Here is a 21,653-nt window from a genome sequence, read left to right as displayed (position 1 = left end):
AAAAATAGTCATGAAGGAAGACTGTTGCTAAATTTGAGATGCAAATGGTGGTGATTTAATATTAATACAAGGTTGAAATAAGTAATAAATGTAAATACTCTTTGCAGGCTACGGGGGTAATTTCCTGAGATGTGGTGAGCAAATGTGAGGTGCTGGGATAGCCCATTTTGGGAGTTGGATCAGGCATGTGGGAAGAAAGTGTTGAAGAGAAGGTTGGGGGCAAGAAGGATCATCAACTCTTACATGGATAGGAGAAAAAAAAAGGAATGATTAAAGCCTCTCGGGTTTCTTTTACCATCCCGGCTCATCCTGTAATCCAAGCTACTCAGGAGGCTTGAGATCCAAGGATCCCAATTCAAAGCTCTCCCAGGCAAAAAAAAGCCCATGAGACTCTTCTCTCCAACTGACCACCAAAAGTGGAGATATGGCTCAAGTGGTAGAATACCAGCCTTGAGCAAAAACACTGAGGGACAGCACCCAGGCCCTGAGTTCAAACCTCAGTATCAGCACAAAAAAAAAAATTTTTTTTTAAAGCCAGGTGCTGGTGTCTCACATCTGTAATCCTAGCTACTCAGGAGGCTGGGATCTGAGGATTGCAGTTCAAAGCCAGCTCAGGCAGGAAAGACTGTGAGACCAGAAAACCAGAATGGTGCTGTGGCTCAAGTGGTAGAGTGCTAGCCATGAGCTGAAGAGCTGAGAGACAGCGCCCAGGCCCAGAGCTCAAGCCTCACAACAGAAAGGAAGGAAGGAAGGAAGAAAAAAAATTTTTTTAATTTAAAAGGAAATGGGCAATGGAGTGAACGTAGCGGGATTGGGCAAGGCAAGTAGCATTTGCTGCCACCTTGAATGAGCCCTGAACTAAGTGTTCCATGTGAGTTTTTTCCCCAGAAGCATTTGGCAGTCCTGGCCAAGTCCTGCCATGCTGTCCCGGGCTCTTAACAGCGTCCAGTCTAAGGAGGAGGAATGGCTATTCCCTGTCCTTCAGGTGTGAAGTTGGCAGAACACGGAAGCGGGAACTTCCCGCTATCTCAGTAATTGTACGGGCTACTCAGGAGGCTGAGATCTGAGGATTGAGGTTCAAAGCCAGCCTGGGCAGAAAAATCCATGAGACTCTTCAGTTATTCACTAAAAAAACAAATGGTGCTTTGGCTCATAGTGATAGAGCACAAAGACAGTGCCCAGACCCTGAGTTCAAGCCCCAGGACTGGCATAAAATAATAATAATAGCCAGGCGCTGGTGGCTCACACTTGTAATCCTAGCTACTTATGAGGCTGAGATCTGAGGATCATAGTTCAAAGCCAGCTGGGCAGAAATGCCCATGAGACTCTTCAGTTAACCACCAGAAAGCCAGAAGTGGTGCTGTGGATCAAGTGTAGAGCATTTGCTTTGAGCTCAAGAGCTCAGGGACAGCACCCAGGCCAGAGTTCAAGCCCCACAAACGACCAATAATAATAATAATAATTATAATACAGTTAACAACTCTAGTAGAGCTAGGCACTGGTGGCTCACACCTGTAATCCTAGCTACTCAGGAGGCTGAGATCTGAAGATTGTGATTCAAAGCCAGCCCAGGCAGGAAAGGCCTGAGAGCCTCTTATCTCCAAATAATAACCAGAAAATCCAGAAGTAGCGCTGTGGCACCAAGTGGTAGAGTGCTAGTCTTGCAAAAAAAAAAAGCTCAGGAGTAGCACACAGGCTCTTGAGTTTAAACCCAACAAAAGAAAAACCTCTAGCATCCTTGTAGGGGCAGAAAGATGACCAGTTCATAGTTACTGTTGAAATGGAGTATGCACCATAGACACTTGGCCAGAGAAACGAGGTCTGGCTGAGCTCTAGTCTACCCGGCTGAATTTAGGGGCAGTGTCCCCTGGTTTTGCCACCCCACAATTGACAGGCACAATGAAGGAAGATCCTCAGGACCTGTACAGGCCCAGCAGGCTCAGGACAGTAGCTTGAGCCCAGGATCCACTTACAGTCAGACTTGCGCGGACTCTGAGTTTGGGGAGCAGGTCCTTAAGGAGAGAACTGTGTGTTGGATGTGTGGAAAAACCCAAGATGGGAATCAGTTCCTGATCGCCCAGTTCCTTGGCCTGGGGGAGGTTCTTTGGCTTTTCAAAGCCTGTTTGCTTGCAGCTAAGATTGAACTGACACTTATTTGCTCACAGGGCTGGGCAAAGCAGGGGCAAATGGGTGAACTCATGTGCCATTGACTTGTTTATTTTGAGTACTTTTCATATATCTGCCCCTCAAACTGGAGTTGAGAAGGAGCCAGCCAGATACAGATCCACGGGAAGAATATTCTAGTCGAGAAAATGACAAACCATGAGGTGGGTTTGCTTCAGAAACAAAGATGGAGGATCCTGGAATGGAATGAGCAAGAAAATTATATGAGAAGAGGTCTAGGAAGTGAGGACGAGGAGGTGAGGACAGACATGGTGACTGTGGATTTTACTTGAAATGTGATGAGAAGCCATTTGAAGGATTTTAAACAGAAGACTGGCTTAAAAAAAATAAAAAATAAACATTTGAAAAGCATCTGTTTAGCCAGTGTCAGGAGGTCGCCTGACATCCTAGCTACTCCGGAGGCGGAGATCTGAGGATGCAATTCAAAGCCAGCTTGGACAGAAAAGTTCATGAGACTCCTATTTCCAGTGAACCACCAAAAAAGCCAGAAGTGGAGCTGTAGTTCAAGTGGTAGAGTGCTAGCTTTAAGCAAAAAGCTCAGGGACAGCTGCCTGGCCCTGAGTACAGGCCCTGGGATGAGGGGGGAAAAAAAATCTGTTACCCTGCGAAGAATTTAAAGAATAGTAGATATAGAAATAAGATTTGAGGGCTGGGAAGGTAGCTCAGCGGTAGAGTGCATGCCTTGCAAGCATGAGGCCCTGGGTTCGATTCCTCAGCACCACATAAACAGAAAAAGCCGGAAGTGGCGCTGTGGCTCCAGTGGTAGAGCACTAGCCTTGAGCTAAAGAGCTGAGGGACAGTGCCCTGGCCCAGAGTTAATGCCCATGACCAGCAAAAAAAAAAAGAAATAAGATTTGATGGTATGAGCAGTTATCAGGCAGTTCAACAATATGAATACCGGGAAACTAAAACATGTGTTTTCTGTTCGTTCATTTTGGTTGCCAGTCCTGGGGTTTGAACTTAGGGCCTTGTATTCTTCCTTGGCTTATTTGCTCAAGGCTGATACTCTGTCAGCTTGAGCCACACCTCCACATCTGGCTTTTTGCTGGTTATTTGGAGATAAGAATTCATGGACTTTCCTGCCCAGCTCCTCTCAGCCTCCTAAGTAGCTAGGATTACAGGTGTGAGCCACCAGTGCCCCGCTGGTACTCTGTGATTGTAAACAGAGGACCTGACATCACAGGCATACCAAATTGGATGCATGATTCTCTCCCTGGCTGCAGGCTAGGTTTTTCAGAATATCCTACGACATGAGAACTTAAAGCTGGAATACTGCTTAAGAACTAATACACTTCTGCTTATGCAATCAAGTTCTCACCCATCATAGGAAGACAGAATAACAGAAGCCTGCTGTCCCCAACACTTTGCACACCTTTGGGTACAATTCTGTAGTTTCAGGGCCTTTAAAAATAGGGCATCCTGGGATGAGAAATGTAGCTTAGTGGTAGAGTGGTTGCCTAGCTTACATGAAGGCCCTGAGTTTGACTCCTCATTACCACATATAAAGCAAAAGCCAGAAGTGGTGCTGTGGCTCAAGTGGTAGAGTGCTAGCCTTAAGCCAAAGAAGCTCAGGGACAGTGCCCGGGCCCTGAGTTCAAAAACTAAATAAAAAGCCGGGCGCTGGTGGCTCACGCCTGTAATCCTAGCTACTCAGGAGGCTGAGATCTGAGGATTGCGGTTCAAAGCCAGCCTGGGCAGGAGAGACCATGAGACTCCTATCTCCAATAAACCACCAGAAAACAGGAAGTGGCGCTGTAGCTCAAGTGGTAGAGTGCTCGCCTTGAGCTGAAGAGCTGAAGGACAGCGCCCAGGCCCAGAGTTCAAGCCCCACGGCCGACCAAAAAAAAAAAAAAAACTAAATAAAAAATAGTGCATCCTTACAAGATGCCCCAGCGACTCAAAAACTAAAGATGTGAACAAAGGCCAAATCCAGGAGGCTGAGAGAACAGTCTGGAAGATCACCAGCCCTGAAGGAGATGAGAAATCAAGACCAGAGGGCTGAGAGCAAATGAGAACCAAACAGCAAAGAGCAGATTATGGACTCTAGAACTGCCCCACACTGCTTTTATGTGCCAACCAAGTGGTTTATAATCCCAAAGATGGGGTAATATTTCTGGATTCATGCACCCACAAACCATTGCCTTTCCCTACCTTTCCTGCCTATCGGTATCTCCTTTAAGGTAAAATAGTTTTCAGGTGCAGTTCAAGAGTATTGATAGCCTAATTATAGCTGTTTCCTAATTGACTCTAGCTTTACTTAATAGAAATGTAAATCTCACTAAGATCTCAAGTCCCGGAATGCAAACAAAAACCCCTTAAAATCCAGCAGAATTAAGAGGATCTCAGAGCATAGTGGACAGAATTTCAGATCTGATTTTTCCTATCTCCCCTGTATTTCTTAGAGAGCACTTTATAACTCATGCCTGATATGAATAAGGCCTTTTACTTTTTTTATTATAAACATTTAGCTTTAAAATGATTATAAGTGACAGTTAAGATCAACAGGAGCCAGAGCCTGTTCACGGACAAATTATCTGTATTTCAGACTAAATCAAAAGTAAACATTGTCTAAAGTCCCTTCAGTTTTGCATTCATCCTGTGGGAGCCAAAAGCCCACACAGGCCTCTCTGGGCTTACTTTCAGATGCATATTCTCTCCTAAAGCAATGTTCTCTGCATTTTCTGTGTGTGTGTGTGTTGGTACTAGGGCTTAAATTTAGGACCTCCCTGAGCTTTTTTGCTCTATCACTTGATCCATAACTCTGCTCCCAGCTTTTTGCTGGTTAATTGGAGAGAAGAATCTCACCAGCTTTCCTGCCCAGGATGTCTTTGCGCTGTGATTCTCAGATCTCAGCCTCCTGAGTAGCTATGATTACAGATATAAGCCACCCACCCCGTGCTCTACATGTATGAATCATTTCCACATCTGAGTTCTTGATTGTTCAGTTGGGTTTTTTTCTCCCTTAATGCCTCCATTCCATTAGGGAAGTCTTTTCAAAAGACTGAGGCTGTGTAGGTTTTTGGTGTTTTTTTTTTATTTGTCAGGTTAGTGTTTCCAGATAACCATGTAAGAAAGGAACTGATCTAGTTACCCTTACTTCTCTTTATTCATTTTTAGGAAATAGTAAATAATAGTGAATTCATATCACTTAATGCTCAGAATGATTACATATACTACAAAGTATTAGTAATGATTGAGCCATATTCCAGAATATGTACATTAGGATGTGTTCATGATATGTTTAAACCAGCATATGCAGTAAGAGAGCCACATAGCAATAAAGCTGTTGTCACCAGCAACAGTGTCACTCATCCTTGAGGTCCTGAAAGCCTATTAGAGATTAGCTTTGGGGAGAGATGTCTCCTGACTTGTCAGTGGTTCTGAAAGGCAGTCAGTTTTAAACAAACACAGGCCCCTTTTGGAACCTCTCTAATAAACTCAGACACATTAATCTCTACACATGTCTCTAGTTAGGGTCTGACCCCTAACTCTTTCTACTCTAATGGAAGGAAGAAAGGGCCAACTGACACTAGCTAACAGGAGTTTGTGTAAAGGTTCAAAAGTGCTTATAATCAAATAAATACCCTTTCTTAAACTTGTGTTTTGGTTTCATCCCCTAAGACCCCAAAAAAAAAAATGTCTTCCTACTGTGACAGAGGGTGGTGGTATAATCTGTGTGCTCTTTAGCAGCAATCAGTTGATTGCAAAATGTGACTATAAGAAGCCAGAAAAGAAAGGAATTCTCTTCTGTTTGTCCTGGATGGTTTAGTCCTTGGACCAAACCTTGTTTTTGCCACTAACGAGTTTGTATGACCTCCAGCATCTCACTGGTCTCCCTGGGTCTTAATGTATGAGTGAAAGGAATCAGACCTTAACTGCCAACAATAAGAACTGGATTAGGAAGGCAACAAGGTGCTGAGAAGATCTTACCTGTGTATGAGCTAGTGATATTCCCAAAGAGCTTTTTTCCTGAGAAGAAAACAAAGTGTCCAAGGGAGTCATATCTGTAATATTAGTGATATTTTGGCATTATCAAAATAGAATACATCAGGAGATTGTTTTGTTTTGCTTCCTGTTGTTTGTTTGTTTTTTTTTACCAGTCCTGGGGCTTGAAGTCAGGGACTGGGCTTTTTTGCCCAAGACTGGTGCTCTACCACTTGAGCCACAGCCCCACCTCTGCCATTTTTGTTTTATCATTGGAAATAAGAGTCTCAGAGACTTTCCTGCCCAGGATGGCTTCAAGCCACAGTTCTCAGAACTCAGCCTCCTGAGTAGCTGGGATTACAGGCATGAGGCTGTATGAGTGTACTAGGAACTCACCAGCTAGGCTTTGCAATGTGTATTTAATTAGTGGCATGTCTTGAGGCTGCTGGATGAGATGGTGGGGTGAATGCAGGTGCTTACCACTCTCTTCATCCCTGGCTCTGGTTGGAAGGAAAGACGTGTGACAGAGAAAAACATGTGTGAGGGGGAGACACAAGAGACAAGCTCCGTCCTTTAATGGTGGCACACCACACTTCCTCTGAGTATTGTCTAGATCATACCAGATTAAAGGGGGACATTCAGCTGGGCACCGGTGGCTTGCGCCTGTAATCCTAGCTACTCAGGAGGCTGAGATCTGAGTGTTGTGGTTCAGAGCCAGTCCAGGCAGGAAAGTGTGAAACTCTATCTCCAATAAACCACCAGAAAACCAGAAGTGGTGTTATAGCACAGGTGGTAGAGCGCTTGCCTTGAGCTGAAGAGCTGAGGGACAGTGCTCAGGCCCAGAGTTCAAGCCCCACGACTGACCAAAAAAAGGGAGGGGGAGACATTCAGTGGGACCAGACAACTTCGCTTCCTGAGAAAAAGCTTTTGGGGACCTCAAGCTCACACTTGTAATCTAGTTACGCAGGAGACTGAGATCTGAGGATCGTAGTTCAAAGTCAGCCCAGACAGCAAAGTCCGTAAGACTTTGATCTCCAATTAACCAGTAGAAGGCCAGAAGTAGATTTGTGGCTCAAGTGGTAGAGTGCCAGCCTTAAGTGGAAAAGCTAAGGAAGGGAGCCCAGTCCCGGAGTTCAAGTCCTAGTACCAGCATGCATATATGCATACATATATATACATAAACACGCACACTCCTATGAAGAAAGTCACCTGGCTCCCTGGGTACAGCAAGAGAGAACTGAGATGCAGTCATTGGAGCAAGAGTCTGTTGATACCCCTGATCTCACATCTTCATGATGTACGAAAAGACAAAGTGGGGATTGCAGGCACATCAGCCAAGCTCTCTACTGCATCTCATCAGGTCCAAGCATGATCTGTGCTATCCTGGCACCGTGCCAAACCACCAGGGAAACACACCGTGCAGCTTCACTCTAGGCTTGGGCATCGCTGAGCCATGAGTAAATACAGGGGGCCCACTGGAGAATATTGGCGGGGCTGAGCTGGCCAGAGCCCTTAGAGAGGAACCTTTGTCGTCTTTAGAAAAATTTAAAACAAGGAGAATGAATACTTGGCAGCTTGTGTGCTTTGACTGCTCATTCGTGGTCCCTGGGTGTTTTGTGGGTGCCCCAGTTCTGGGAGGGGGAGGCGGGGTTAGCAAGTGCTAACGGATGGTAAGAACTGATTTACCACTGCACTCCCTCTTGCTCCTCTGTAACACTCCCTGTCTCTGTGGCCAGCCTGTCTTCGCAGTGATTTGTGCAGACCTGGTCAGTCCCTGCTTGTTTTTGGGAGTCTGGTCCTACAGCCAGCCCCTGTGGTGTTCTTGGACTTTAGAACAGTGTCAGAAAAGCAGTTGGTGTCTCCCTACCAACTCCCTCCAGGGAGGGAGTTTATCCCCGTCCTGGGGACTTGAGGGCCTGGGTACTGTCCTTGAGCTCTTTTGCTCAAGAATAGCGCTCTACCACTTTGAGCCACAGCACCACTTCTGTTAATTGGCAATAAGAGTCTCATGGACTTTCCTGCCCAGACTGGCTTTGAACTGCAATCCTCAGATCTCAGCCTCCTGAGTAACTAGGATAATAGGTATGAGTCTCCAGTGCCCAGCCAGGGGTTTCTTTGTATATGTGTGTGCGTGTGTGCATGCACGTGTGCATGTGTCAGTACTGGGGCTTGAATTCAAGCCCTGAGTGCTCTTCCTTGGCTTTTTCACTCAAGGCTGGCACTCTGCCACTTGATCCATACTTCCAGCTTTTTTCTGGTTAATTGGAAATAACAGTCTCATAGATTTTCCTGCCCAGGGCTGGCTTTCTAAACCTTGATCCTCAGATCTCAGCCTCCTGATTAGCTAGGATCACAGGTGTGTGGCTCACTTCAGGTTTTAGATGCCACATGCTCTCCTGATGAAGATACCTTTGTGTATATCCAGAAAAGGAGATTGCAGTGATTTGGATGGCTTGAGTCCCCAAAACTCTCAAAGACTCTGCAAGTTTGCCAGACCTAGGCACTAAACAGACTCGGCCTCTCAGAGCCACCAAGTGTAGGGGGAGGGAGGTGGCGGCCTTGCCACTGGCTTCCAAGGGGTCGCTCACCCCTCCTCCAGCAACCTGGTCTCCCAAGGGGGAGAAAAGGGAAGCCACCGGCCACTGGTGGGGAAGACTGCATTTGTCCCTTGCGGTCTCTTGTTACCTCATTACACCACTCAGATGGCTTGCTTTTAACGGTCTGCTTGTCTCATTCCATTCAACCTATAAAAATGCTAACATCCTCTGACTCGATTTTGCTCAGAGTTGAATGTCTCTTTGGCAGGTCCTACAGCATATTTGACAGTAATCGCCAGGATCCCACGGGGCTCACAGCAGCACTGCAGGCCACAGACCTGGCTGGAGTGCTCCACATGCTCTACTGCGTGCTCTTCCACGGCGCCTCTGCCGACCCCAGCACTGCTAGTCTGAAGGAGAGTTACACACAGAACACCATCCAGGTCGCCATTCAGAGCCTACGATTCTTCAATAGCTTTGCGGTTCTTGATCTGTCTGCTTTCCAGGTACCAAGATCTGCTTTGTGTTGGTGTTAACTAACAAGAGGTTAACATTTTATCATTGTTTGGTTTGTTGTGATTGTTTTTGTGTCATTTCTGGGGCTTGAACTCAAGGCTTATGTGCTGTCCCTGAGCTTTTTATATGCAAGGCTGGTGCTCTACCCCTTGAGCCACAGTTCTATTTTTGGCTTTTTTGGTGGTCTCATTGGAGATAGGAGTCTCACGGTCTTTCCTGCCTGGGCTGGCTTTAAACTGCAATCCTCAAATCTCAGCCTCCTGAGCAGCTGGGATTACAGACATGAGCCCCTGACACCATCAACTTTTAAATAGTAAGCAGACTAATGATTTCTTATATAAGCAGAATCAAAAGTAGATAAGTTATTTTGATATAACTTTCTAAGAGTGATTTAACTGATTTGTCTCCAATGTGAAGTGCATGTATACTTAAATGTACAAACCCCTATAAATTAAGTTTTTATAGCTAAAGAAAGAAAAGATTGCTTTATACTGTAACCTCAGACTGTAGGCTTAGAAACAGACTCTTTTTTTCATGTAGGCAATTTAATGTTTAAAGACACTGAACCTTTGGAACAGTGCAATCCCAAGAAGTAGACTTTCTCTCTCCATTTATTAACTGTCAAATGATTTCATTAAAACAGGAAAAAAAAAACTTGGCAGATGATGAACCCATCATTTAGATGAATTACTGTGCTGAGAGGGAAAATGGTTATATAGAGATGGAAGTATATGAAAATAGTGATATTTGCCATTGTGAGATGGAAGGAACACTTCTGTTTTATAGCTCATGACAAATGTGTGATCAGTTTCTGAGGTTTTTCTCACTGATTGTCAGGGTGCTCTCACTGACTGAGCCGTTCCTCCAAACCTGGGGGGGCTGGGGGTCCCAGTACTAAGGCTTGAACTTAGGCCTGAATAACTGGTGCTTATCACTTGAGCTACAGCTCCACTACTGGCTTTTTGGTGGTTAACTGGAAATGGGAGTCTCAAGGATTCTTCTGCTCACGCTGGCTTTGAACTGTGATCTTCAGATCTCAGCCTCCTGCGTTGTTAGTATTACAGGCATGAACCACACAGCAAATATATGATTCTTTAATAAATGTCTTCCCTGTCATTCTTTCAAAGAAGAGACTTAGTGAGTTGTAGTACTGATACTAGTATCTTGTCCATTAATTTTTCCATCACAAGAACAGAAATTCCTTTTAAGGTTCCAAAGCACTTTATCAGTCTTAAGTGCTAACTGCAAGGCAAGAGTTATAGTAGTTTACAGCCATACCAGAAATGATTGCTACTTGTTCCAGAAGATTCCAGTGTATTAAATATAACATACATGTTTTATGAGGAGTCAAGCCTGTGTGACCTGTCCCACTGAGCGCCAGTGGCTCACACCTGTCATCCTAGGTACTCAGGAGGCTGAGATCTGAGGATCACAGTTCAAAGCCAGCCCAGGCAGGAAAGTCCATGAGACTCTTATCTCTAATAAACAACTCACAGAAACAGAAGTGGCGCTGTGGCTCAAGTGGTAGAGCGCTAGCCTTGAGCTGAAGAGCTAAGGGACGGCACCCAGGCCCAGAGTTCAAGTTCCACTACCAACAAAAAAGAAAAAAAAAAGAAAATAGGAGACCCTGATAGTATGATAACCTTTGTTGCCAGGAAATAAGAAAAAGCAAGTATCTGGGCCCACCACCAGTGACTCACACTTGTAATAATCCTGACTACACAGGAAGCTGGAATCTGAGGATCTCAGTTCAAAGCCAGCCCAAGTAGGAAAGTCCTTAAGAAAATTATCTCCAGGCTGGAAATGTGGCTTAGTAGTAGAGTGCTTGCTCAGCATGCATGAAACCCTGGGTTCGATTCCTCAATACCACATACACAGAAAAAGCCAGAAGTGGTGCTATCGCTCCAGTGGTAGAGTGCTAACCTTGAGCAAAAGGAGCTCAGGGACAGTGCCCAGGCCCTGAGTTCAAGCCCCAGGACTGGCCAAAAAGAAAAAGGAAAGGAAAAAAAAAAGAAAAGAAAAGAAAGAAGGAAAAGTATCTCCAGTTAGAGAAAAAAACTGGAAATGGAGCTGTGGCTCAAGTGGTTGAGCCACTAGCCTTGAACCAAAGAAGCTCAGAAGCAATACCCCAACCCTGAGTTCAGGCCCCAACATTGGCTCAAAAAGGAGATTTCAGGAACTGTGCAAATGTCAGCAAGAGCGATTTCAGGTGGAAGGAAGGAGGAGGGTATGCATTTCAGCATGGGTAGCCTCCTGGACAACCCAGAGCCTCAAAAGGAAGAAAAAACTGGAATGTGGGGAAGGCTTGGCTTGTGAGTTGCACACATAAACACGTTGATGGCCAGGGGACCCCCGACACCGCAGAGCTGCATGGGAAGACGTGCTCAGTGCTCCGCACATCCCTGGTTCTGAAACCAGAACAACCTGCCTGAGCAATCACACTGTCACTTTTAATTGTGTCATTTTGGACAAATCATCTACACTTAGGATTCAGTATTCCAGGCCGGTGGTACATGCCTGTAATCCTAGCTGTTCAGGAGACTGAGATCTGAGGATCACAGTTCGAAGTCAGCCTGAGCAGGAGAGTCTGTGAGACTCTCCACTAAATTACAAAAAAAAAAAAAAAAGGAAGTGGAGCTGTGACTCAAGTGGTAGAGCACGTGCATGAGCCCAGAAGCCCAGGGACAGCATCCAGGCTCTGAGTTCATGCTCTAGAACCAGCAAAAAAAGAGAGAGAGAGAGGAGATTGCCTGCCTGAATCTGGCAGATATCCACCCAGAAAGTTGGGGACAGAACATTGCATTCCAGGGCTGTCCCCACTCCTTGGATCCCACAAACCTCCCACAGAAGTAGGAGCCCTCCTATGCCAGTAGACCCCCACCGTGGAACTTGTTAGCTGCTTCTGTGTCGTATGCTCGCTGGCAAGGCTGGGAGATGCCCCTTCAGTGAGCGCTGGCCCCAGCCCTGGCGGCACAGATGGCCTGGGCTCAGGGCTCCCGCGTATTGTCTTTGCTTTGACACTTGCTACAATTGAAGGTAGTCTCGAGAAACAAATCAACGTACTGACGTGGCCATTAATTCTGGCTCAAAAGGAAATATAGTTTCCTTGAAAAATTGGTTTCATTTTTATATTCAAACTTCCATGCCCCTTGACCTGCTCTTATCGGTGAAGGTCAAACAGGGATCAGTGGGTCACTGCACACTGGACTTGACTAATTAAATAAAGGCTGAGCTGAAAAGGTGTCACTAGTTGATTTAAAGGAGCAGAGCCCTCCCGAAGTCTCTGGGGATCAAAAAAACATTGTGTGTGCACATGTGCATGCGTGCATGTGTGTGTGTGTGTGTGTGTGTGTGTGTGTGTGTGTGTGTGAAGCTGAGTCCCAAACCCTTTTAAAATTCAGGAGTCCTCTTATCTGCAATAAACCACCAGAAAACCAAAAAAAAAAAAAAATTCAGGAGTCATTTGCTAGGGCAATGAGTTCACTGAAACTTCCAAACTGCAGCTGGTGTGGCCTGCTTCAACATCAAATCAAGCCAACAAGTCAAATCCAGAGATGCATTTGAAGCATGGCCTTTCCCACAGGCCACAGCCACAGCATGCACGCCTCATTCCAGCGTGGGCCAGGAGCTCACGCTGTGGGCTCTGCGCTCCCCTTTGCCCTCCTGTCGCTCTGTCTGTTTGACATGTTTATTAAATAGAAGCTTCAGGCTGCAAAGCAGACCCAGACTCCCGAGTCGCCCACCACCCACAGCCCTTGGCCTGTCTGGGGAAAAGATCCCAGAAGCCCCATAACAGAGGGGCTCCCTGGTTCAGGGCTGGGAAGGGGGGGAGGAATTGTTGTTGTTGTTGTTGTTTTATACATTATTTGGGGAGACCAGTTTATGGAGCTGTTTGACTAATAATTAGTAGTTATAATCCTTTTCTGTTTGACCATAATAACTGATTAGAAATACACATGCATGTCCATGTACAGGAAATATTTTCTCCAAGGTAATGAAAAGTGTTGGAAGTAAGCAGAGTGTACATTTAGAGGTAGATTTTAACATTTTCATGCCTTTCTACACTTTCCACAATGAGATTATGTATATAAGAAAAGAATAGGAGCCAGGCGCCAGTGGCTCATGCCTATAATCCTAGCTACTCAGGAGGCTGAGTTATGAGGATCAAGGTTCAAAGCCATCCCAGACAGGAAACTCTGTGAGACTATTATCTCCAATTAACCACCAGAAAACAGAGGTGGTACTGTGGCTCAAGTGGTAGAGCATTTGCCTTGAGCTGAAGAGATCAGAGACAGCACCCAGGCCCAGAGTTCAAGCCCCACGACTGACAAAGAAAAGAAAAGAAAAGAATGGGCTATTAAAAATGAAATAGAGGGCTGCATGCTGGTGGCTCATGCCTATAAATCCTAGCTGCTCATGAGGTTGAGATCTGAGGGTCAAGGTTTCTTTCAATCCAGCCAGGGCAGGAAAGTCCATGAGACTTTTATCTCCATTTAACCCACTGGAAGTTGGAAGTGGAACTATGGCTTGGGTAGTAAGGCATGAGCCTTGAGTGAAAAAGCTAAGGGAAAGCTCCCTGAGTTCAAGCCCTAGGAAAGGAAGGAAGAAGAAGCAGAGGAAGGAAGGGAGGACATTGATTAAGGTGCATTGTACTAATTAATGTGTTCAATTGAAACCCCTTTGAACAACTACTTAATTTTTTAAGATGGAATGAGTAACCATGTAGATAATGTCTCCACCCATGTAGTGGAAGCATCTGGTCTGCTCTGCTTTGCTTTCTGTCCCTCTTTCAGATTAAACATTGCATTTATCGGGTTCATTCCCTGGCACAAGAACCACTGAACTGACTGATGTGTCACCGGCTACGGTCTTGTGTGGGATTCACAGCCCAGGCTCTCTGGGCTGGGGAGTTGTAACAGCAGATTGTCTTTGTCAGTCTATTGTAGGGGCAGAGGGCTTGTCCCTTGCCTTCAGGCACATGGCCAGCTCCCTGCTGGGCCACTGCAGCCAGGTCTCCTGCGAGAGCCTCCTTCACGAAGTCATCGTCTGTGTGGGCTACTTCACCGTCAACCACCCAGATAACCAGGTAAGAGGCCCACAAAGCACTGCTCTGAGTGGGATGGACTCCAGGCAGACTAGCCTGCTGAAATCCATCCAAACAGCCGTTGGCAAGAAAGGTTCCCCACCCCTGTGCTTACAGCTATAAAAATAACATCTTTTTAATATTCTTAGCCACATAAAAGCTTGTGATCCTTACAGAATCCATCCTTTAACGTCTCCCTCACCACAGATTCTGATGCAGTCTTGCTTTGTTTTGTTTTGTGTTTTGTTCCAGTAATGGGGCTTGAACTCAGGCCCTGGGCACTGTCCCATAGTTTTTTTTTTGCAGAAAGCTAGCACTAACCACTTGAGTAACTGCTCCACTTCTGGATTTTTGGTGATTTAAAGTCCATAAGATAAGAGTCTCTCATGCCCGGTGCCAGTGGCTCACGCCTGTAATCCTAGCTACTCAGGAGGCTGAGATCTGAGGATTACAGTTCAAAGCCAGCCCAGCCAGGAAAGTCCGTGAGACTCTTATCTCCAATACACCAGGAAACCAGAAGCGGCGCTGTGGCTCAAGTGGTAGAGTGCTAGCCTTAAGCTGAAGAGCTCAGGGACAGCACCCAGGCCCAGAGTTCAAGCCCCATGACAACCAAAACAACAACAACAACAAAAACAGTTTCTGTGTATTTTAGCTTGGGTTGCTTTTCAAAATATAACAGAATCTGGTACTGTATGAAACCATTCTTGCTCCTGGCTCCTGCCTAGGGGTCTAGAAGCTTCCACATGGTGTAAGATGGGAGACCAAGGACAGGATGTGGGCCTGTCCTGTGTAAGTTACTCACATACTTTTGCCTTTGATTGCTTTACTTGGTTTCTCAGCAAGATTTCGTAAATAGATAGGATTCTGCTGCTTTATGAAATTGGGAAATGTGCTACAAACTTTGGCAAACAATGGTAAAGAACATTATTTACTTATTTACTTTTGTTCGAGACTGGGACTCGAACTCCATATCTGACACTTTTGCTCATTGGCAGGTGATCTACACCAACCTGAGCCTCGATCATAGATTGTAGTTAACAAAGAGGTCTCTGAACAACCCATTTGTGCTCACTCACGCTTCCTGGCTTTTGTTTTTGGCAAACCTCAGACAAGTGTACCACACACTAGAGCAGTGTATGAGGAGAGGAGAGGTTGGGGCCATCAAACCCAAGTCCCAGGCAAGAAACTGCTGCACACTAAGAGCGGGCACACTGAGCCCAGAATGCATGATTGCAGCCTTCTAGATTCTCAGAGACACTACAACCTGCATTTTGGTTTATTTCCTACATTCGTGTTGATGCGGACCCTCAGTAAGCACAGGAGCAAAATATGCACTCACTAGAAAAAGGTTGAGTATGCCCGGCACTGGTGACTCACACCTGTATTCCTGGTCACTCAGAAGGCTGAGATCAGAAGATGGAGGTTCAAAGCCAGTCTGGGCAGGGAAGTTTGTGAGACTCTTATCTCCAATTAACTAGCAAAATAAGAGCTGAAAGTGTAGGTATGGCTCAAATGGTAGAGTACCTTGAGCGGAAGTAACTAAGGGCAAGCACCAGGGTGAGTTTAAGCCTAGGTACCAGGCAGTGCTGCGCGCGCACACACGCACACACACACACACACCCTGAGAAATATGCACTTGGTTTTAGAGGGGCATCCCATGATTAAAATATAGCTGGGCACCGGTGGGGCTCACGCCTATAATCCTAGCTACTCAAGAGGCTGAGATCTGAGGATCACGGTTCAAAACCAGCCCAGACAGGAAACTCCATGAGATGCTTATTTCCTTAATAAACTAGAAAACCAGAAGAGGCGCCGTGGCCCAAGTGATAGATATTTGCCTTGAGTTCAAGAGCCCAGGCCCAGAGTTCAAGCTGCCTCAGAGGTTGCTCATACCTATAATCCTAGCTACTCCGGAGAAGAGCTAAGAATCTTAAGTTCAAAGCCAGCCTGGGCAGGAAAGTTCCTGAGACTGATCTCTAGCTACCCAGGAAAAAGCTGGAAGGGAGCGGGGAGGTATGGCTCCCAGAAAAAGCTCAGTGAGAATGCAAAGCCCCGAGTTCAAGCCCCAGTTTTGTCACAGAAGAAAGGAAGGAAGGGAGGGAAGGGGATGAAAGAATGGGAGGAATGAAAGAAAGGGAGGGAGGGAGGGAAGAAAGGAAGGGGAAGGAAGAAAGGAAGAAAGCTGTCCAGCTGAGGGAAATCTCCTATCCAAATCTTCTTCCTCTTCATATATATCCATTCAGTCTACTAAATGTCTTTTTATTTTCCTTTTTCTGATTACAAAAACCTTCCCTATAGCTCATGAGAAGAGCAGGGCAGGTACAAGGAATAAAGTAGGTTGATGGTTATTCCTGATCTCACCATCTGCAAGAGTCACTGGCAGTTTTCCCCCAGTGTCCTTAGTGGGAAAAAAAATACCTATTTGATTTTCTTTTTTTTTTCTTTTTTTTTCTTTTTTGTCGGTTGTGGGGCTTGAACTCTGGGTCTGAGCACTCTACCACTTGAGCTACAATGCCATTTCCAAAAAATACATATTTGAAGATATTCCCTGCCCTGCTTTCTACCCATCTCACTATGCCAGAATCACACGCTGGGAATTTTTTTTTGTAATGGCTGCCTGGCTTTATCTCCTGTGGACGTTCATGGTTTACCTAACAATTTCCTGTTTGATACTTAAGTGGTTTTCTCTATATATCATGACACCCTGCTCTTCTGAGAAAGTGCTGAGTAATTTGTGTGTGAGATAATATTTGGCTGTGTAGTCCCACAGTAAAAAGTGCCACTATTTCAGCACATTTTCAGTCGAGGATAGTTTGAAACTTTCTGCATAAACATGGTGATAAGCTGCAGCTCCTACGGGGATTTCAGAGATGTTCCCGCAGATATCAGATCACAGCTGAATTCTCTCCGTTGGAAAGAATAAACACTTCTCAGCGAATCTGCTGGCCAGAGTGCAAGCCACTGCAAGAAGACTCGTATTTGATGATGGTGCGTTAGACCTGAGGTGGCCAGGGAAAGTGGTAGCCAGGTATATTGGAATGAGAAAAGAAACAAAAAGAGAGAAAGAGAGGGAGACAGAGAGAAATGAGAGGGAGGGAGGGAAGGGAAAAGGGGAAGAAGGGATTGAGGAAGAGGAAGGAGAAAGAGGGAGGGAGGGGGAATAGAAGGAAGGAAAATAGCAAGGAAGGAAGAGGAGACCAAGAGCCCAGAGCTTGTCGATCAGGGAAGAAGAGGGTTCACTGAGATCTGGACATCATAGCTGAGAGCTGAGCTCACTTGAAAAAAAGCCAGTCCTGGTGTTTCAACCCCTTGCCACCCAGAATGCTCTGCTTGAGGGTGTGGGTGGGGGGGTGCAGGGGCAAAAAATGTCAATTCCACTCTGAGGCAGTGCAGCAATCTTTGTTAAAAAGTAAAGAATACTGAGCACCGGTGGCTCATGCCTGTAATCCTAGCTACTCAGGAGGCTGAGATCTGAGGATTGAGGTTCAAAGCCAGCCCAGGCAGGAAAGTCTGTGAGACTCTTATCTTCAGTTAACCACCAGAAAACCAGAAGTGGCACCGTGGCTCAAGTAGCAGAGCGCTAGCCTTGAGCTGAGGAGCTGAGGGACAGTGCCCAGGCCAAGATTCAAGCCCCATGACTGACCAAAATAAAAGAGATAGAGAGAGAGAAGCCAGGTATGGCTCCCCCTTAACCTCCCAGCTACTCAGAGGCTGAGTCCTGAGGATCCAGGTTAGAAGTCAGCCCGGGTAGGAAAGTCCTTGAAACTCTTGTGTCTAGTTAATCAGCAAAAAAAAGCCAGAAGTGGAACTGTAGCTCAAATAGAGTTCCAGCTTTGAGTGAAAAAGCAAATGGATAGTGCCAGTACAGGTACCAAAAAAGAAAACAATCAACAAATAGGAGAGGGATGGAGAAAGGATTACTGCAAGCCCTGTGCCTGAGCCAGATACACCAGTGTGCTCCCAGGTGGGGACCCCGTACCCCTCTTTTCAGACCCTCCTAACTGTACCCCAGATCTTTCTGAGCACCAGACGGCTTAACTAGCAGCCGGCCACTTCGTGGCAGCTTGGCATTAAACACGTAATATTCCTTGGCTCCCTTGAACAGAGGAAGACTCCCCGAACAGAGGAGGACTCCCCCAAACAGAAGGGGACACTCACAGAGATTTCTGGCAGGTGGGTTGTCAGGTACCTTGCTCTGTGAGGTCCTCCGCAGCTTCTGTTCTAGAAGCCTGTGCTCCCTGCTCAGGCCGGGCCCCCACCAGGTCCAGCCCTGTGCAGCTCGGGCTCTGCGCCATGCAGCTCGGGCAGGCAAGCCTCAAAGTTGCTAAGTAGTCACTGCTGCTGTATCCAGGAGAGCTAGGAACGTTTGAACAATTAACAAGCCAATATTTTTGTTTTCATTTTATTAAATGCCCTTTTTACAACCCCATTCCACCACTACCACTACCCCCCCCCCAAAAAAAAAATTAGTGGTTTGCTAAGCAAGCATTGGCTTGGGAGGTACAGTTGGTTTGTTTTTGGGTTTTAGTTGAGGGACTGTGTGTGTGTGTGTGTGTGTGTGTGTGTGTGTGTGTGTGTGTGTGTGTGTGTGTGTGTGTGTGTGTGTGTGTGTGTGTGTGTGTGTGTGTGTGTGTGTGTGTGTGTGTGTGTGTGTGTGTGTGTGTGTCCATCCTAGGGCTTGAACTCAAGGCCTGGGCACTGTCCCTGAGTTTTGTACCCAAGGCTAAAGCTCTACCACTTAAGCCACAGCTCCACTTCCGCCTTTTTTTTTTTTTTTTTTTTTTTGTAGTTAATTGGAGATAAGAGCCTTTCCTGCCTGGGCTGGCTTCAAACCTCGATCCTCCTGAGAGGCTAGGATTCCAGGTGTGAGCCACCAGCACCCAGCTGGAGGTACAGTTGTAAGCTCTGGCTCCAGCTTCTACCCCAGATTCCTGGAGCCTTCAGTCCTGTACTGGTGGGCATCTGGCAGAGCTCGGCCTCACTGGCTGGCTGCCCGTGAGGGCCCCTTCCCCCACTCCCGTTCCCCTGGGAAGGGAATTTATTTCACCCGATGGCACCTCTCACCGTCAGAGGGAGAAATTATGACGCCCGGTTCATTTAATATTTCTGTATCGTTAGTCAGAAGTCATGTTCATTCGAGGACCTGTTTGTCCATGGGGGATTCTTCACTCCTACTAGGGAAGCAGCTTGTCTTTAGGGACCAGAGGGTCCTGAAATCTTGCCACAGCCCACGTCTGTTTCATTAGGTAACTGCTTTGCATAAAGGATTGCCAATTTGTATTTGCCACTACTTAGTCTATTAAGCGGAAGGGCTAAGCCCCTTGGCAGGAGGAAGCGAAACGGAGATAATGAAAGTAATGCCCAGACTTGATGGAACTAATCTTCTGTTACCGAGGGAGCTGTAGTTTCTAATTAAAACATTGTTCTAAGCAAAAGCCTCCCTCCATGTTCTGGCATTTTCATGACTCTTTGGAAATCCCCTCCCATTTCATTATTTCAATGAACCTAATGAGTATGTGCTGTCAGCCCTTCCCTTCATTTACATTCTCTATTGGATAATTAAATGTGGTCTGATAATTGAATTAACTCCAATGACAGATCATTTGCCTGCCTGCATATGGCTGTATTGGGAATAAGCATCTTTGCATATTCATTTTCGTTAGTGGCCACTTTTGTTTGTTTTGAAGACCCCATAGCTTCCAGCTAGGCCAGCTGCAGTGCTGTCGTGGTTGGAAAGCATGGTGCCTTTGGCCCAATTTGGTCCAGCCAGCTTCTGTGTGGTACAGCGCTCGCAGATCATTTATCTGCTCCTCCCTGCGCCAGCATCTCCTAAGGCTTCCAGGAACATCTGATTGGGCTGGCAGGCCAGACATGAGGCTCTGCGCCATGTGGTCTCCAAATCTTCCCAGGTAGTTTGATGACAGTGACAGTAGGGGGGAAAAAATGTTCATTTGACTAAGGACTCCTAAAGACGAATCTGTGGTCTTTACACAGGCAGTATTTCCCTGCATACAGAAGCAGGAACATTTTCCTAGTTTTTTCTGTGTCTGTGTCTGTGTCTGTGCTCAAAGTCCATCCTGCCCAGGCTGGCTCTGAATTGCAATCCTCAGATCTCAGCCTCCTGAGTAGCTAGGATGACAGGCGTGATCCACCAGTGCCCAGCTAGTTTCCTAGTTCATTCCCATCTCCAGGTGAAAGAAACATAGGTAATAGCTTGTTTTCAGTACTAGGATTTGAACCCCAGGACTCATACATGCCAGCCAAGCGCTCTCCCACCATGCTACCTTCCAGTCCTTGAGTTGTGTTTTGAGGGAGGCAGTTAGGAGCAGGGGTTACAGCTTAGAGGTGGAGTGTTTGCCTGGCACGTCCTGAGCCCCTGAAAGACAACCAAAAAGAAAAAGAAGCAGTTTTCCAGAATCCCATTCCAGCTAAATCCTGCGCAAACATTCTTGCTATGCTCTTTGTCTTTCTCATAGGAAGATGATCAGCCCTAGGCCACGCCTACCTGGTAAACACCCTCAGCCCTTTCCAGCCCGCCCAAGAACCAATGGCTGCTGAGGGGAGATGGATGGAGGGGGTGGTCCAGCCCTCAGGGGGCCCCTACTCCCCTTGTGGGGTCCTCATTCTTCAGCTGCCACACAAACATTCAGGTTTCTGTGCTTTTTCTTTCTTTCTTTCTTTCTTTCTTTCTTTCTGTGTCACCGGTACAGTTCCTCTCTTTTTTTTTTTTTTTTTTATTATTGTTAGTAGTGGAGCTTGAACTCTGGGCCTGGGCGCTGTCCCTCAGCTCTTCAGCTCAAGGTGAGTGCTCTACCACTTGAGCCACAGCTCCATTTCCAGCTTTTCCTGCTTATGTGATGCTGAGGAATCGAACCGAGGGCTTCATGGATGCAAAGGCAAGCACTCTAGCACTGAGCCATCTTCCCAACCCCTCCAGTCTTTTTTTTTAAAGCTAGTGTTTTTGTTTTTTAATTTGGTTTCTTTGAGACAAGGTTTTGCTGTATAAGCTAGCAAACAAACACATGGTCCTCCTTGCTCAGCTACCAAGTGTGGGGATTATAGGCATCCCACCACACCTGGCCTACAGGTTTTTTTCAGGAGATAGACATCATTTCTAAGGAAGCACCTAGGAATTCCCACAATAATAACCATTTAGGACCAAGTTTCTCTCACTGTGACAGCACCAAAGAAAAATATGGGACTTGGGGTCGAGGTGGGGGGGAGGTTGAGGGCTCCAAAAGTTGAACAAAGCGTTCTTCATTAAAAATAACTCTGCCTGAACATTTATTTTAAGACTTCAAGTGAGTGAGACATGGCTGGTGAAAGAATGGAGACATTTGCCAGCCAGCGGTGCTCACCCGTTAGAATAAAACCACCTCCCTCCCCAAATCCAAATGGAAAGTAGCTTT

The 21,653-nt window shown here is 46.2% G+C and overlaps 1 protein-coding gene across 2 annotated transcripts in view; it reads left to right on the top strand.

The window, feature by feature from the left end:
- Scaper (S-phase cyclin A associated protein in the ER) overlaps positions 1 to 21,653 on the top strand; it is a 213,885-nt gene that overhangs the window by 172,261 nt on the left and 19,971 nt on the right. For both annotated transcript variants that reach the window (XM_070042817.1, XM_070042816.1), the window contains exons 28-29: positions 8,914 to 9,151; positions 14,098 to 14,247. In XM_070042817.1, the coding sequence (XP_069898918.1) occupies positions 8,914 to 9,151; positions 14,098 to 14,247 (388 nt within the window). The remainder of the gene's footprint in view (positions 1 to 8,913; positions 9,152 to 14,097; positions 14,248 to 21,653) is intronic.

Source organism: Dipodomys merriami, unplaced genomic scaffold (genome assembly GCF_024711535.1).
Source record: "Dipodomys merriami isolate MVZ:Mamm:240054 unplaced genomic scaffold, mDipMer1.0.p SCAF_33, whole genome shotgun sequence".
In the NCBI taxonomy this organism is placed as follows: domain Eukaryota; kingdom Metazoa; phylum Chordata; class Mammalia; order Rodentia; family Heteromyidae; genus Dipodomys; species Dipodomys merriami.
Note: the sequence above shows the minus strand (reverse complement) of the source record. Positions and strands in the feature narration are given on the sequence as shown.